A 17,341-nucleotide genomic window follows, 5' to 3' on the forward strand; every position below is an offset into this window, starting at 1 on the left:
ATTTATTATGCCATGAATTCATAGGGAATAGGTTCCAGCAGTTCAGGCTCCTTTCCATTTGTTCTCACAAAATGTGCTTCTCTGGGTGGGGAAGGCTGGCGCTTCAGCTGAACCCAGGTACCTTTCTCTTTGGCTTCCTTCTTTTTCTGATCATTTTCCTTCACACGTTTCAGGAAGCTGTCTCGGCTCTTAGAGTGCTTAATATGCTCAATACGCACATTAATCCTCTTGGCAAGAATCTTGCCCTTAACTTGCTTATTCACAACAATGCCAACAGCATGCTGGGTAACATTGTAGACTCTCCCAGTTTTGCCATGATAACGTTTGTGGGGCATTCCTTTTTGAACAGTACCCATTCCCTTGATGTCTACAATATCACCCTTCTTGTAGATTCACATATATGTGGCCAAAGGAACAACTCCATGTTTTCTAAAAGGCCTGGAGAACATATGTCGGGTTCCTCTCCTCTTTCCCTTTGTGTTCGTCATTTTGGCGAATTACTGAAAGATGGCGGTTCCGGCCGAAAAGAAAACTGTGAAATGTTTCAACAGGTAAAATTTTCTGAATATTTTTCCTCCCATGTGATTCTTATTGCTTCTAGGCCAGACTCCAACACAAGCTTTCTGTTACTGCACCACATGTATTTAGCCATTTTGGGTCCCAAATGGCAAATGACACCAAACCCCAATCACAGCCAGATCAGCTGGGCTAGTTGCTTTCTTACCAGTTTCCTGTGAAGATACTGTCACACTGGTGAACTCTCAAGTCTTTGCAGTGGGTGTTTTGCTGGCCAGAGAAAATCTGGAGACAGCCTGGGTTAGATGTAATGGTGAGGCACTGTGGATCTGATTGCTAAAAGCTGATTCAGCTGCAAATTTGGCATCAGTTTAGGGTTGTCTAGGACTGGTATCTAAATAATGGAGTGCTCACTCTTTGCTGAAACCTCATAAGACTTCTTCCTTAAAAATTGTTTTCAAGGCCTTGATAGGGGTACAGAGGCTTACAGGAAATATACCTTACTGCCTCCATCTGAGGGGCTTCATCTGTTGTGTGTGTCTGTTTGAGATGGGGGTTTCTTGTGTTGCCCAGGCTTCTCTCCACCATGCCCATCTGGCTTCCATCTTTTTAGTGGAGAAACATCAAATACTCTCAATCTGGACAGCTGCCCTGACCAAGACAGCATTTAGAGTTGCACTGAGCATTTGAAATGTGGCAAGTCTGAATTGAGCTATAATAAAAATGTCAAACATACACTGGTTTCAAAGATATAGCATGCAAAAAATGTAAAATATCTAAATTTAAAATATTGACTAAAGTTGCTGGGCACAACTGTAATCCCAGTGGCTCTGGAGGCTGAGGCAGAAGGATTGCAAGTTTGAAGCCAGCCTCAGCAATGGTGAGGCACTAAGCAACTCAGACCCTGTCTCTAAATAAAATACAAAATAGGGCTGGGGATGTGGCTCAATGGTCGAGTGCCCCCGAGTTCAATCTCCAGTACCAAAGGAAAAAAAAGTAAAGTTTAAATGTTTTGGATATAGTGGATTAAATAAAATATACTATTAATTTCACTTTTTTACTTCTTAAATGTGGCTACTAAAAATTTTAAATTTTTTTAGGCAGCACTGTTCTAGAATATATAGTGTGGCTGCCATTAGTGGAGTATGACTATAAGATTGCTGCCTGATTACAGGCTGACTGAAGATTCAGGCTGATGTAAGTAGGAGAGTATCAGGGAGGGAAAGGTAGAGCTGAGGGTCTGAGAGAAGTACATGTTTGGCAAAAAATGAATGTAATTTCAAGTGACTCATCAGAAGTGGAAGGGTTGGTTCTTCTTTCTGCCCTGCTTATAATTCAATAACTCTTTCCTTTAGGTCAGGGGTCTTCTAGGGCAGAAAGCTTTCCTTGACAAATGTACTCTCTTCTGTGTTGATATAAATATCTTTCCTGATTTACCCCATTATGATAAAATTATGCTTTCCTATCTCCCTTTATAACCCTCACCTCGTCCAAAATATTGTGAACTCTTGGAGCAAACAGCAATAAATGTGTGAACCAGGGAAAGGAGAAAAGGGAATGAAATAAGCTCTTCTAGTTAGCTTCAAAGAAAAATACCAGGCACCTACTCGAATCCTTGCTTGATTTATTTCTGACTGTAAGAGGCTGAGGTGTGGCATCTGGATCATGGGCACCGTAGTAGGCAGTGGAGAAGAAAGATTTCTGACCTATGGTCTTCCTAGACCCTGAATCACTTTGGAGTTGTTCTTTCTAAAAGTGAGGCTGGCCTAACCACTCTTCTCCCTGCTCTTTTCTTTGCTTTCCTGTAACCAGATTCCCTACTGTATTCCTCTTGAGTGATGCAGTCCAGGTGTACCCTTCCACCTAGTCTGGGTCCTCTTCTCCGTGAGGCCTGAAAAATCCCCTGGTGGGGGATGGTTAGATACGGAAGAGGAACCTTTTCTAAATTTAAGTGAGGGAGTCAGAAGGTTAGGAAGAAGTGACAATATATGTATCTGGGACAAATGCCAGTTATCTGCAGGTCCCTATCTATTCCCCTTCAGTGATTAATTGGAGCTCTCTGCATGACCCCTTCTTTCTTATTCCTCCACCCCATCGTCTCTGATTTATTCAGCACTTGACCAGGCCACAGCAGTCCAGGAGAACAAATAGAATCTTACACAGCATCAATGATGATGATTTCCTTTGTGCTTCCAGTAGATACAGAAGGTTGTGCACACACGCACAAAAGTCCTTCCAGCTATTTCTTAGCATACCCTGGGAATGTCCTAGATGAGCCTTCTTATGTCAGGATGTTTTCTCCTTCTCAGCCCCCTTTACTGAGGTTTTCTGCCTTTGGTTGTCTGTAAAGCCATTTTAGTATGCAACACTATGTGATCACTTGCTCATGCCCACTATAATAACAATGAATGGGACCATAATATTATCTCTGTTTCTAGAACTCTTGGTGCTACCATTGCCAACAAGTTAGTTGGGCCCTTGAAATAACAAAGCAACACAGTTTGTATGGTCAGTACCAGAGTAGCAAGATATTTTTTTTTAATTCACGTAATCACCATATTAATATTTATTTATTTTCATGTAGTGTTGAGAATCAAACTCAGTGCCTCACACATGCTAGGCAGGCACTCAGGCCACAAGATATTTTTTAGTTTAAGAGGGGAACTAAATCAGTATTGGTTTTCCAGTGTCTTACAATACTTATGAGAACTGTCCCTCATTCTTTATTACTAATATTTTCAAATAAATACTACATTAATCATATTCATTTTTATCAACATATAACATTTAAAAGAATCAAATAGGATCACTGGTCTTACAAGAAAAAACACCAGGTCCTGTCAGCCTTCTACACTCTTAATTTCTACACCCTAGAGATAATATATTTTTAATCTTTTGGTCATCTGTCAGGGATTTATTTTCATATTTCTAAATAGATGCTTATACTGGTTATTTTTATATAACTATTTCATTTTTTTCTTTTTTTAAAGAGAGAATTTTTTAATATTTTTTAGTTTTCGGAGGATACAACATCTTTATTTAATTTTTTTTATGTGGTGCTGAGGATCAAATCTAGCACCCTGCGCATGCCAGGCGAGCACGCTACCGCTTGAACCATATCCCCAGCCCACTAGTTATTAATTTTTCAATTTAGGCCATCATTTTATTTCTTGCTATAGGCAATGAGTTTATACTCTAACCTTTTTTTAAAAAAAATTTTTTTTGTAGTTGTAGATGGACAGAATGCCTTTATTTTGTTTATTTTTATGTGGTGCTGAGAATCGAACCCAGTACCTCATACATGCTAGGCAAGTGCTCTACCACTGAGCTACAGCCCCAGCCCCTTTATAACCTTCTTCTTTTTTCTCTTTTTAAAATATTTACTTTTTAGTTGTAGTTGGACACAATACCTTTATTTATTTATTTTTATGTGGTGCTGAGGATTGAACCCAGGCCTTTACATTCAAGGCTTCATATTGAATCCAGGGCTTCACTCTCTTCACAGTCAAGCACTAGGCGAGTGCTCTATTGCTGAGCCACAATCCCAGCCCCCTCTATAACCTTCTTATAAACACATATTGTTTCTGCATCCTCTACCCCCTCAATGTATCTATATTACCCTACTTAGGCAAATAACCATTATTTTATTACAAAAATGTACACATTATTTATAGTTAATCGATTATTAGCAAAGGTATATGATTATATTTCCTTTCTTTGATGTTAGCCATTGCCTACTACTCCATTCAAACTTTCTTAGGTACCTGACATTCAAGTATCTATAATCAATCTATCCCAAAGTCTCTGAAAACATTCAAACACATCAAATAGTCTGTTCATTTATTTATTTTGAGGTGCTGGACATTGAACTCAAGGCCTTGAGCATGCTAGGCAAGTGCTCAACTTTTGAACTACACATTCAACCCTTATCCATTCATTTCTTAAATTGGAGTCAACCTTCCTGGAGTCTGTAATCCTCCATTCCAGACTGGTTATTCTCTACACCTACTGCACAGCTTTTGTTCTAGGAAACTTTTACTCTGTCTTCCCCATTTCCACCTCTTTTGGGTTTTTTTCTGAAAAAATTTTACCTTCCAACTCTTCTTTTTAATTTTTAAATTTCTATTATATTTTAAATATACTAAAGTACTTTGTCTAATTTCCTTTTAATTTTTAAACATTTTATTACAAATCAACAAATTTTCCGTATTTATGGGGTACAAAATGATGTCACAATCTGTGTATACAATGTAGAATTATTTACCAAGATTACCATATCCAACATCTCAAATGCACAAAAAATACATTTTTTTGTGTGGTGAGAAAATTTGAAATTTACTTGGCAGTTTCAGAATATACAATATTATTAGCTGTAGTTGCCATGTTGTATACTATATCTCAAAAAGCTTATTCCTTCTGTTAACTGATACTGTACCCTTGACCAACATCTCCCTATTTCCTTTAACCTCCAGCCTCTGGTAGCCACCTTTCTATTCTCATTCTATGAATTTGATTGTTTTGTATTCTACATGTAAGTGGGTCATATAGTATTTGTCTTTCTGTGCCTGGCTTATTTCACTTAGCATAATATCTTCCAGGGCAGCACTTTCTTGTCCACTTCTCTGCAACTTTTGGGATGGGTAGGGGGTGTTTAGCAGGGATTGAACTCAGGGGCATTTGGCCACTGAGCCACATCCCCAGCCTTATTTTGTATTTTATTTAGAGGCAGGATCTCACTGAGTTGCTTAGTGCCTCGCCGTTGCTGAGGCTGGCTTTGAACTCACGATCCTCCTGACTCACCCTTTGAAGACACTAGGATTACAGGCATTCTGTGCCATGCCTATCTGTCCCTGTGACTTTAAATAGCATTCTGTTCCACTTGGGGATGTAATATCTTATTTCTCTGAGAATGTTTTTAATATTTTCTTTTGCTTCTTTAATTGTTTATGTGAGTTTTTCAGTCTTTGTTTCTGTCTTTTGAGTTGGGAGCTTTTCTTAAATGTCGAGATCACTGGCTGTCTATTCTTATGTAAGAATAAGGCATTAGAAAGCTGATGCAAAGCTCTGTGTACACAATAAGGGCTTGCAATTAGAAGGAGGTACTGCAGTATTTTTCATTTTCCTCCCTGTATTGGGGATTGAATCAGGGGTGTTCTACCACTGAGCTACATCCCCAGTCCTTTTCATTTTTTGAGAGAATCTCAATAAATTGCCCAGATTGGCCTTAAACTTGCCATCCTCTTGCCTCAGCCTCCTGCATAAGCCATGGCAGTATTTTTCAAAAACACATTGGTAGTTTTTGAAATCAATCTAATCAGTTACAACCAAATGACAGAATAGAATAGAAATTTGAAAAGTTCCACTTAGGGTGATCAAGAGATCCAACTTACTCTTGGAAAGGGAGGTAAGTAACTGGAGAAAAACTACTTAAACCTCTGACTTGGTCTGGTAGCCAGTGTTAACTCAAATATTTGATAAGCAGTTTTGTGCTAAACACTATTTTTGATACTGGGTGAACATGAGTGAACAAAACAGACAAAGGCTCTCTGTGTGGGAGCAGATAATAAGTTATACAGATCTAGTATTATACTATGGTAACAGTAACAAAAGTAAAAGCTAATATATGCATACAGATGCTGGGAAGAGAATAGATGTGGTGAAGTGGTGAGTGTTCTGATTACTTCATGAGTGAAGTAGAAAGCAAAGTCTTCATCTCAAAGTGAGAATGGGGAAGAAGGTATTGGAATTTGAGAAGAAAAAGAAGGTATGAAATAATTTAGACATAGCACAGCAAATCATAACCTATAGCCAAATTTTGTTTTCATACAGTTTGCAAACTAAGGATAATTTTTATACTTTGAAGTGGCTAAGAAAAATCTAAAGATGACATTATATTGTAATATGTAACAATTATATAAAATTCAAATTTTATTCATTTGAATATGCCTATGGTCGCTTTCATGTCATAGTGATAGCACTGAGTAGTTGCAAAGGACTGACCCATAGAGCCAAATATATTTATCTGGACTTTTACAGAAAAAGTTGGCTAGCTCCTGATTTAGGAGAATGGACTAAGGAAATATGATTGTCTACTCTTCACCTCATGACTTACCTGCTGATATTGAACTATTCCTTATGGGTCATTCACAGCTGGATCCTCCATTTGGTCAGGCCTTAGAATAGGTCCCTTTCATAGACCCTTGTGCTCAAATTTGCCATAATGAAACCTCTTTATTATGGTATATTTTCTATTTCCCAGTTATTCCTTATACAACAGAGAAATTAGTATGAGCTTAGATATGGGGGACCGTTTCTTTTTTTTCACTGTGTTCATTTTATTTATTTTTTTTTCCTTTTTTTTATTTTTTATTTTTTTTTTAAATTTTTTATTGTTGGTTGTTCAAAACATTACAAATTTCTTGACATATCATATTCCACACTTTGATTCAAGTGGGTTATGAACTCCCACCTTCACCCCATACACAGATTGCAGAATCACATCAGTTACACATCCATTGATTTACATATTGCCATACTAGTGTCTGTTGTGCTCCGCTGCCTTTCCCATCCTCCACCATCCCCCCTCCCCACCTCTCCCCTCCCCTCCCCTCCTCTCTCTCTACCCCCTCCACTGTATAACCCTGAGGGTCTCCTTCCATTACCATGCAATTTCCCTTCTCTCTCCCTTTCCCTCCCACCTCTCATCCCTGTTAAATGTTAATCTTCTTCTCCTGCTCTTCGATCCCTACTCTGTTCTTAGTTACTCTCCTTATATCAAAGAAGACATTTGGCATTTATTTTTAGGGATTGGCTAGCTTCACTTAGCATAATCTGCTCTTAATGCCATCCATTTCCCTGCAAATTCTATGACTTTGTCAGTTTTTTAATGCAGAGTAATACTCCATTGTGTATAAATGCCACAGTTTTTTTTATCCATTCGTCTATTGAAGGGCATCTAGGTTGGTTCCACAGTCTTGCTATTGTGAATTGTGCTGCTATGAACATCGATGTAGCAGTGTCCCTGTAGCATGCTCTTTTTAGGTCTTTAGGGAATAGACCAAGAAGGGGAATAGCTGGGTCAAATGGTGGCTCCATTCCCAGCTTGGGGGACCGTTTCTATAGGACTTTAACATGGTAATTGGTTCCTCACAAGGTCAACCCTAGCATCAATCAGTTCTCATACCTTTATGTATCTCCAGAGTAAGTAAGATAAGAATCAGTATAGCACTTCTCAGTATAAAATCCACAGCCCCAGGTAAAGATCATCCAGTGTAATAAGGAGTCCAGCATTTCATAACAGAATCCCCAGATCAGATCAAAGTAGAGTTAGATTCCTATTATTCATGCTTATAGTACAGAAGGTTATATGTACCCACTCCCTCTACCCTCCAAGTCTCTCCCCTGTCAAATACAAGTATCTCTACTAAATCAAACTTCCTCTTATTCAAGGCAACTGGCAGGTTTTGAGTATGTCAACACTGGAGCATCTGGTTTCATAGTTAAATCATGTTACTAGTTGACTATTTAACCACTCTATTTATAAAGATTAAAGATATTAACACTTAAGAGTTAAGTTTCCATAATATATAAAATGCATTTATTTGGAATACCATTTGACATTGACTTTGACAATATATTAAGATTCATTCAGTCATTTTCCTTCCCTAACCTCTCCTGTTTGAATTAATATTTTTTTCTAGAAGTATTCTCTCCTTCACTGCTGATTGATCCACCATAAAAGATTACTCTCATATATAAAGTTTTGCATGACCACTTTATATGGATTATCTCATATAACACTATGAGTAAGTACTATTATTATGTATATTTTATGGACTACAAAACCAAGCTCAGTGAGATTCACCAATTTGCCTAAAGACATATAGCCAGTAAGAGGGAGCTGAAGGACTATTAGCAATGGAGGAACCCACAAAGACTTGTGTTCAGAAGGCCCTAAGAGAGAAACACTGATGTAATCAGGCTGTGCCTGGGCTCCCTCACCTTCCTGGTTAGGGCTCTAACACAGAGACTGTCAGACAAGCACAAAGAGGGAAGATTTCACTTTATTGTTTCAACAGTCTCACAAATAAACCCAACACAGCCAGAAACACTGAGCAGATAAAGTGCCAATGCAGAGAGGCCTGGCATCAGGAGGGAGGAATCCAGTTCATCTCCGTGTGCCCAGCCTAGAAAGATTTCTATTATACGAGAGTGAGGGTAGCCAACATACCAGGTAATCCACTCTGAGCTAAGGAATAAAAAATCATACCAGGTGGGGTCTGTGCAGGACAAAGCAATAGAAAAGTCAGAAAATATTCATTCCTTAAAAGAGTCAGGCATAGAAATATCAAATGACAAAAATATTCTTAAACATCCTATATTTGTGGTGGACATCTAATAAGGAATGAGATGGTACTTCTTGCTCCTGCCTATCCTCAGAACTATGATGTAGGTAGACATTCCTCTCCCACTCCCTCAGAGGCACCTGAATTTTCTAAGACTCTGGGAAGAACTGACCTCACCTTCTTATCTTGATAGCCCCCTCCAAAGTAGACAGTGCTCCCTTATGAACCTCAGGGGGATAAAAGCTATCAGAGTAATCCACTTGGAGCATTTAAAGAAAGTTAATGAATTTTAAGACTTACCCTAATTGCCTTTAGGCATTTTTAGGTGTCTCCATCAAGAAAATTGCTTACTGATTTTCAGAGACCAGAGGATCATTAAACCCATGTAATTATCCCCCTAATGCTATATGGTCCTAAACTAAGAACCAGAATCACTTGCATCTTTGCAGAATCTGAGAATTCCTGGCTTACTTGGTCTAAAGGGAATTCAATAATGATAAACCAGAAAGAGCCTGAAATATGCCTCACATGTGGCCACAAGTCAAGGCTTGGAGTTAAACTTTAATGTAGGAAAACAAGGAATTAAATATTTCAGCTCTATCCTAGGATAAGACACAGGACAAAGCATCACATGATAGGTAGGAGAGGAGTGTGGGAAGGAGCAAATATCTCCTAGGTAAGGGAATGGGTGTAGCTGAAGGACAGACTGAAGTTGGCAATCCTTGGTTCAAATACTGAACTTCAGATGTAGCCTAGTCTGCTCCACTATGGCTATGCAGAGATGTCCATCCAGCTTCCTTTGTAGAGGCTGATAGGAAAGAGGCCTTGGGAATGACCCAGTGACAATGACCAATGACTGCCTAATTGTTCAAATGGGGGTCACCAAGTTCCTAATCTTTAGGGAGCTTCTGTGAGGGCAAAAATATTCAGGTTCCAAAAAATTGTTTGATAGTGGCAGGAACTAAACACTAGACAAAATAGTTGGTGGTAGTTGGCAAGGTTCAAAGTGGGATCCATTAAACACCACGTGAACTACTGCTGTGAACCAAGGGTAGACTTGGGAATATCTTAAAGTGATACTTACAGCTGGCTATTTTTCCTACTTGTCCAAACACCACTTATATGACTGAACTAAAGGGGGGATTCCATTGTAGGTATGTTTATGCCTAAGCTGACACCCTAACAAAAAAGTTCTAACCCCTACCTTCATGATATCCCCAACTCTTTGATAGGGGTCAGGGAATACTGAGCAGTTATAAAAGGGTTGTTCTTAACACCACCCAGTGCTCTGCTTCTTTGTTTGTAAGAAGACAGAGCTGGGGACTTCCCCAAGCTTCGATTCCCTGCCTGTCAGTTTTACTCCTTACCACCATCCTAGAAAGGTTTCCCCCAGTAGGCCTCCCTACCAATTGATTCTACTTAGTCTGCTCCCTTCTATTCTGGCCCTGCTCAGAATTTTTTAAATTTCCTTTCCTTACCCCTATTTCCAACTACTTTGTCAAGCTAGGCAAAAATATTGACTGGATCTTGGGGACACTCAATGTCTTAGTGATGCCCCTATTATTCACTGAAGCCTTCAATTATATCTCAGAGAGGGATTAATATTCCTCCATCTGTGGTTTCTTCCCCTTCCTCCTGTTCAAGAAGTTTTCAGTGAAAGACTATTTCATTTTGTACCTTCAGTCTTTAGGCACTGAGATAAGGGCCTACATGTAACAATTTAGGGGAGGGAACTAAAAGTGGGCTTGGCACCTAGCAAAGAAGGTGACCCAGTTCCTCCTGGAATGCATCTCCAAGCACAAATCTCCCTACCCTGCCTTTTTGGTTTTTTACACATACCTCTTTGCTTTCCGTTAAGGCTTGAAAACAAATGAGTCAGCACAGGAGCTTTAGCTTAGAAATCAGGTTTGAATTTTAGGTCCCTTCTGTCACTGACTTTAAATATAAGTTTAGATAATTCACTGGCCTCTCTGGACCTTTAAATAAAGGTTTGGACGAGATTACTTATCTGGGCTCTTTACGATCAATTCATACTTGATAAATCAATTAATTAGAAGGGATTCTAATTCCAATACATAGGTTTCCTATATCTCTGAAAGGAGATAAAAGTCAGGTTCCTGTTTGTTACACATTTAGCTATAGGAAAAGCAAGTGTATCTATGAAGAAATACAACCTGGCAGCCCCTACACTTAACTAATTAATTTCTTGGAAGAAGCAGAGAAATAGGCCACAAGGGAGACCTGGCAGTGTCAAAAAGGGTCTATAAATTAAGTGATCAAAGAAGTAGAAAACAATGGCTGTAACCAGACAAGATCTCTAAGCACAGACAGTAGTCTATAAAGGTGTGAGTGGGAAGGAGTCCCTGGAGCATCTATTGGAGGGAAGGACTTGGTCCACAGCAAGTTGCTACAGCATTTGGTTCAAACCCAGTTTTCTCAATCTGTCAACCTGGTGTGTGTGCACGCGTGCAGATATGCTATAGACTGTAGTTATGCTTCTGAAGTGCTGAAATGAGAAAGAAACATCAGAAAAATGACACCAAATTAAAAAAAGACCAAAGGCAAAACAAACTTTGGTTTAAAAGTTCCCCATTTCCCCCACTTTGTATGATTTTATCACTGCTCATTCTGAAGTATGGGCTGCAGAGTTTTGTGGGATGGTGAAACTATGGGGGTGGGAAGGGGTGGGCTTGGGGTATGATTGAAAGCTAAAGGCAGGATGTAACCCACATACTGTCTGAGAATCCCCTCATCTCATGACAAACGGGTTTGACTTTTCCTGGCCAATCTGAACACTTACTTGTCTTCATTCAAAGAAACTGTCTCCACAAAAGGAATTTCTTCCCTGTCTGTCTTCCCCATGATCAGCCGGTGCTTATCCAAATTTATGATACACTGAAAACAAAGGAAAATCACTGGTCACTTTATTGTTTTGATATTGGGGATTGAACCCAGGGTTGCTTTACCACTAAGCTACATCCCCAGCCCTTTTCAATAACTCCACAATAGGGTCCCCATACAAAAGGATCCCTGCCTTAAAGAGGAAACATCAGAGGAAAAGTGAAGTCAATCCTACCTTCAGGGATCGGAGAGTTTGGAGACCAAGAGACAAGTTTTTCTCATTGTCCTCTAATGAAAAGAAAATGAAACAAAAAATAATAAGATTCAGCCATTTCCTTGATGGCTTAGAAGCCAGTTTGATCATCATTAGGTTCATTTCATCCTTCATTCCTTCTGGCCAGCCAGCTAATGAACATCTGTTAAGCACCTATTATTAAGTAATTTTCTCAGATCACTATAGTTAAAAAGCAAGGGATTTCAGGAGCTGTATATATGTGTGTCTTATGCACATGGTTGTCTGTAAGCAAGGTATATTCCCCAAAGATAATTTGTATTTTTCTGTTATTAATTGGATTATGATTTTCATTAAAAAAAGGAATGCAGTCAAGATTCAAATGCAAGTCTTTTTCACTCTAAAAGACAGAGACCCCTGTAGTCAAAAACAAGAATAGTTTAGAAGAGAATGCATGAGAGGAATATTGTAGGAGGTAGATGAGAAATTATTAAGGGATTTATGGGAAAGGAGTGAGAGGATTTTGTTTTGTGCCACTAACTAATTAATGGAAAGCTCCTGGGATAGTTTCACCTGCACACAAAAATGTTTGTTTCCTTGCTCCATGATTTTTAAGTCTGAGTTCCACAATTGTTTTTCTGATTGATTTTTAGCATGTCTTAAATTAGCTTGGGTCCATCTAATACTTTAGAGGACAAAATTGGAACAAGGTCTATAGCACAGAAAAATGAGAAACTGGGATTTTGAGAAAGTCAGTATTTACAGGCATGAGTTCTCATGAGGGTTTACATTAGGGCCCATAGGTTCAGTTCCCCATTTTACTCACCAACCACAGCTGCTGGGCAGTCCAGGCGCAGGGAGCCCATTGTGATCACTAGGTGCTCTATCTGGCCCACCACTTTGAGATGTCGGGGTAGAGAAAACTTTTCTCCTTCATGCTTGTGAGATCTGACATACTCCTTGAGTCTGCACCAGAAAGAAAGATATCAGAATCCTCTTGGCAGAGGTTTCTGGTAGAATCCAGCAATGCCTACCTTCTGATCCACAATTGGAATTCTCTAGGGATTTCTGGAGATTAATTTACTAAAATAAGAACTATCCAGCCTACACGTGTTTCAGCATTTTGTCCTAAACATGCGATGGGAATATTAAAAAACCCCTAAATTTTGTTTACTATTGTCAAAAAACTTATATCACTATCTGCATTGGTGAAATAGGAAAGTTGACATATTCAGAGAGTATCCTATTCTGCATCCTAACTTCCCCACCTATGTGTGAGCAGTTTAGTTAATGTGTCCTTTTACTCGTCTGTGGGTAACAAATATCAAAGAAGGTGGGTTAATCCTAATTTTAGAAGGTTTGTCTCAGGCTATAAGGTTAGTGGGGGCAAGTATGTATTTAGTAAATGCATTGAATAATGGTATCAGCAAGGAATATTATAGAGAAAATTCTCATTAATTTGACTTTTCTATTAAAAAAAAGCTATTCTCTGAATATTACCTGGCAAGAAGAAGGAAAAGAATACCACCAATGTTTCACATAGTTATATAAGCCTATTGGAATAGCTAGCACCCGAGCTATTATGGGTTGGTAGATAAATACTTAATTATGGACTTTCTGTGCCAATACTTCTGCTTTCCTCCACATCCTGTCTTTTGGTGTTACAGCCCATCCAAAAGAAAAATAACTGCAGTTTTACAGATGGTTATTAATTTCTCGAGAATCATGGCAGTCTGCTGCCTAATTATACACAGAACATTATTAGTTGTTCTGGAACCATCATGTTGCACCATATCTCATCTCTTTACCTAATAAGAGCTCAGGATTCATCCCACAAGAGCACTTGAGTCCCAGACTCCTCCATCACCAACACTACATAGCAATATACAAAATACAGAGTCAACTTCAAAGAGTCATATTGGTGGTGAGGGATAAAAGACGGAGTAGATACAGGATGAAGCCCTATATAAAGCCTACTTAAGAATATGAATGTCTTGAATGTAACTCAAACTGGACCATGATGTCTATATCAGTGACTGTATCATTGCAGAGATTTGGGCTAGGGAATAATTTATTGTACTTAGGGCTAGAGATATGGAAAGTGATTATTGGGTTGATCTTACTGATTCTGGGCTAGACTTCAAGGCCCATCTGGTACTTTGAAGGAAAGAGTAGAAAGAAGAAAAGAAAAGTAGAGCTTGAGTAAAAAGTAGGCAAGATACAGAATGGTTTTCTCTGACTAAAAGAGGGAGAGCCCAGTTCTATCTGTTAAAAGAACTGAAGACATTCGGTATACTAGGTGTCCTCCTCCCACTCATTCCCCAGCAGGGGAAACAGTAGGACCTGATTTTACATGTTCTTCGTGGGGAGGAGAGGCACTAAGAAACTCCCAGTGAAATCACTCCTATGGGGGCTGGGGATGTGGCTCAAGCGGTAGAGCGCTCGCCTGGCATGCTTGCGGCCCAGGTTCGATCCTCAGCACCACATACAAACAAAGATGTTATGTCCGCTGAAAACTAAAAGATAAATATTAAAAAATTCTCTCTCTCTCTCTTTCTTTTAAAGAAGAAAAAGAAATCACTCCTATGACAGCCAGGGCCCAGTAGCCTATTCTTAGTTCCGACTAATGCTTCTTCCGGCAGTGTGTTCTCCAGGTCCTGAGTAAGTTAAGACCAACAATATCCCTGCTTTTACTCACCAGGAGTAACAATAGGACAGTTACTTCTGACTTACTGTCTGGTGGACCAGAGCAGGGCATATGGTAAATCAGAAGTCTCATGTTCTCATTCCAGAGTCTATAGGTCTTTGCTCAGAACTTAATAGGTGAGAGCTAACAGAAAGCCTAAGACTTCCTGGCTCACTGACTTCTCCCAGATGCCTGAGAACCTACCCTTGTTTCCTCTGTAAGCACTCTGGTTCCAGCTGAGATCTGACTTTTGTATGTTTCTCTTTGTACTTCTGTGGATGTCTAACCTCAAAATAGATTCAAGCAAAAAGTGCATTCACATCTGATTTCCACCTAGAACAAGTGGCTACTTACCCCAATCTGTCTACACAGGCTGAGGAGATGATATTGTATTGACAGCCTGTGTCAACCAAGGCTTTCACATCCTTTCCAGCACACTGTGGGAAGGAAACATACTGTTCAATAAAAGCCAGAGAAGCAATAAGAAAAGGAGAGGCAGAGAAGCAGCAGATGTCAAATGAAAGGCAGGGTTGGATAGCATCCTCCCAATTATTGGTTGGTAGGATCCCATCTTTACCCACTGCTAAATTTGCCTTTGATTGGCTCTTTTTCCTGCTGAATCCAAGGGTGACAAAACATCTCAAAGGACTTTGGGTATTTAATTCTATATACCAAATATATATTTTTTTAAAAATCACATACCCCTTTATAAATCTGATGAAAATTTTGGTCCTTCCCATAAAGATGAACATGCAAACAAAATATTGCATATACTTCCAGTGTTTCCCAGAATGCCCCCTTTAAAAGTCATTTATGAATTCCACGATGAGACCCACAGTCTAGAAGGTTTGGAGGAAAGCACCTTTTATTGGGATCATAAAGGGCCCCAAATCCTGCCCTCAAGCCCTAGAAAAGCTATTCTCTGAACATTACCTGACAAGAAACCAAAATCATATCATCATCCTCAGACTTCTTTAGCCCCTCAGACTTAGCTTGATTTAATTTGTTGGTCTTGGAGGCCCAAGGTACACGACTGCTTCGGAACTTAGACAGGTTGGTTTCCATGAGTCGCCTCTGCAGAATGTTATGAGGTTGCTTGAGGGATAGAAAACAGAGACTTCTTAGAGACAGGTCACTTCCCCCTTCTCCTACTACTCCCAAAGTACCACAAAAATAATTAAGGAACCTCACATGATTGAACTCTACCCTTGCAACCTTATTCTTCCTTCAAGTGAGGATTTCTCATTGTCAGCAAGTGCTATAAGCCAATTTTCAACAGGTTACCCTGAATAAATGAAAAGGCAAAGTAGGACACTGGAAAATATGGATAGGGCCAATGACTGCTCTATGGCTCAACAGAGTGGAAAAACCCTGGTGATGTGGACTCCTGCCTTTTTTTCCCTTGTAAGGGCATTTCAAGGGGAAAGTGACCTTATTCTGGAATACGTAATCTGTAAATCAGTGCCTTACAGAAAGAGGAGCTCACTCCCACAGGCTGAAGAAATGTACCTTGCTATTTACTTTTATGTCACATTTTACTCCTTTAGTATTATATATACACCTAGTCTGCAAATGCTTTGGTGACATGGCTCTTGTGTGATTCCATGGGATGGATGGGATGGAAAAGGGATCCACATTTGCTGAGCAAGCTTTTCAACAGACATACTTTGGAGTCTCACAGAACCCATAAGAATCATCCTCACTGATAACCTCAAATCACTGGCTTTTCTTGCCTCATTTTGTTATCCAACCCCTTTCTTCAATGGGTCAAAAAGTTGGGGCATAAGAGGGGCAGACACTAACCAAGAAGCAGGAATTTATTTAGATCTTATGTGTGTGCCAGGATATCCAATATTAGAAAGCAGAATGAGGAATGTTTAAGTCTGATCTTTGATAGAGCTTGGGAGAGTTTTTCCAGAAGATGTATTCAGGCCCTTTTGTTCCTACTCCAAGTGGCCCCCTAAGAACATCTCTTGAAGTCGCTTGACCTGAGAAATTTCTATACGCAGGCATCTTATGCTCAGTTTATAATACACTTAAAAATCCCTTAAAGGGGGGCTGGGGCTGGGGCTCAGCGGTAGAGTGTTGCCCTGGCATATTCGAGGTGCTAGGTTCGACCCTCAGCACCACATAAAAATAAATAAATAAAGGTATTATGTCCAACTACAACTAAAAAATTTTTTTTTAAATCCCTCAAAGGATATCTAACATATAACACATTATTTCTTCAATTCCAGGGGGAAGTGAATAAATCACCCTTAGAAGCCCAGAGCCTAAAATATTCCTAGGGCAGGGGTAGCACTGGAGGTCTTCATTATCTTCCACCTTACAGATTTCTAAGGAAGAATGGAGTCAGATCCATGACTCACTATAACCCTGGTGAGGTGAAGAAATGAATTCCTAAAATATACTGGTTCTTGGCAAAGCAGATTCTAAATTAGTGTCCATGGGAAAAGAGGCGGGAAAGGCACTTATAAAGAAAATGAGAGCTTCCTAGCTTCATAAGGGGCTAGAGGAAGTGCTAACTCTGTCCAATTTTGTGATGCAATATGCTTTGCTCCTCAAAAGAAAAATAAATTCTTCATCCTATTCTCTCTTACTAATAACCTGCATTCCCTGCTCAAGCCTTCTAAAGCAGGGTGTTTGTTTCTTTCAAGTTCATGCCTAGGAGGACCAATTTTGATAAAATGAATTTGGAGAATTGAAAATTGGAAGGGGTTT

The 17,341-nt window shown here is 39.4% G+C and overlaps 1 protein-coding gene and 1 pseudogene across 2 annotated transcripts; both read right to left on the minus strand.

Moving 5' to 3' along the window:
- LOC107134132 lies at positions 1-535 on the minus strand (annotated as a pseudogene). The gene has a single exon (XR_001502415.2). The product of XR_001502415.2 is annotated as a 60S ribosomal protein L21-like (transcript).
- Positions 536-8,561: 8,026 nt separating this feature from the next.
- On the minus strand, positions 8,562-15,724 carry Nrip3 (nuclear receptor interacting protein 3). Its single transcript, XM_015504381.2, has 6 exons — positions 15,554-15,724; positions 14,975-15,057; positions 12,761-12,900; positions 11,938-11,990; positions 11,662-11,756; positions 8,562-11,367 (listed from the first exon to the last, which is right to left on the minus strand). Exons 1-6 carry the CDS (start codon positions 15,683-15,685, stop codon positions 11,352-11,354), a joined length of 519 nt encoding a protein of 172 aa, XP_015359867.2. The 5' UTR covers positions 15,686-15,724; the 3' UTR covers positions 8,562-11,351.
- Between the last annotated feature and the right edge of the window lie 1,617 nt (positions 15,725-17,341).

This window comes from Marmota marmota, unplaced genomic scaffold (assembly GCF_001458135.2).
Source record: "Marmota marmota marmota unplaced genomic scaffold, marMar, whole genome shotgun sequence".
NCBI lineage: Eukaryota > Metazoa > Chordata > Mammalia > Rodentia > Sciuridae > Marmota > Marmota marmota.

Excerpts from the sequence above, each read along its gene's own strand:
- Nrip3 (XM_015504381.2), bottom strand. The coding sequence starts at position 15,685 with ATGGAAACCAACCTGTCTAAGTTCCGAAGCAGTCGTGTACCTTGGGCC. Across the intron at positions 15,058-15,553 it reads TGATTTTGGTTTCTTGTCAG|TGTGCTGGAAAGGATGTGAA; the intron begins GTAATGTTCAGA and ends TCCTTCCCACAG. Across the intron at positions 12,901-14,974 it reads GCCTGTGTAGACAGATTGGG|ACTCAAGGAGTATGTCAGAT; the intron begins GTAAGTAGCCAC and ends TTTCTGGTGCAG.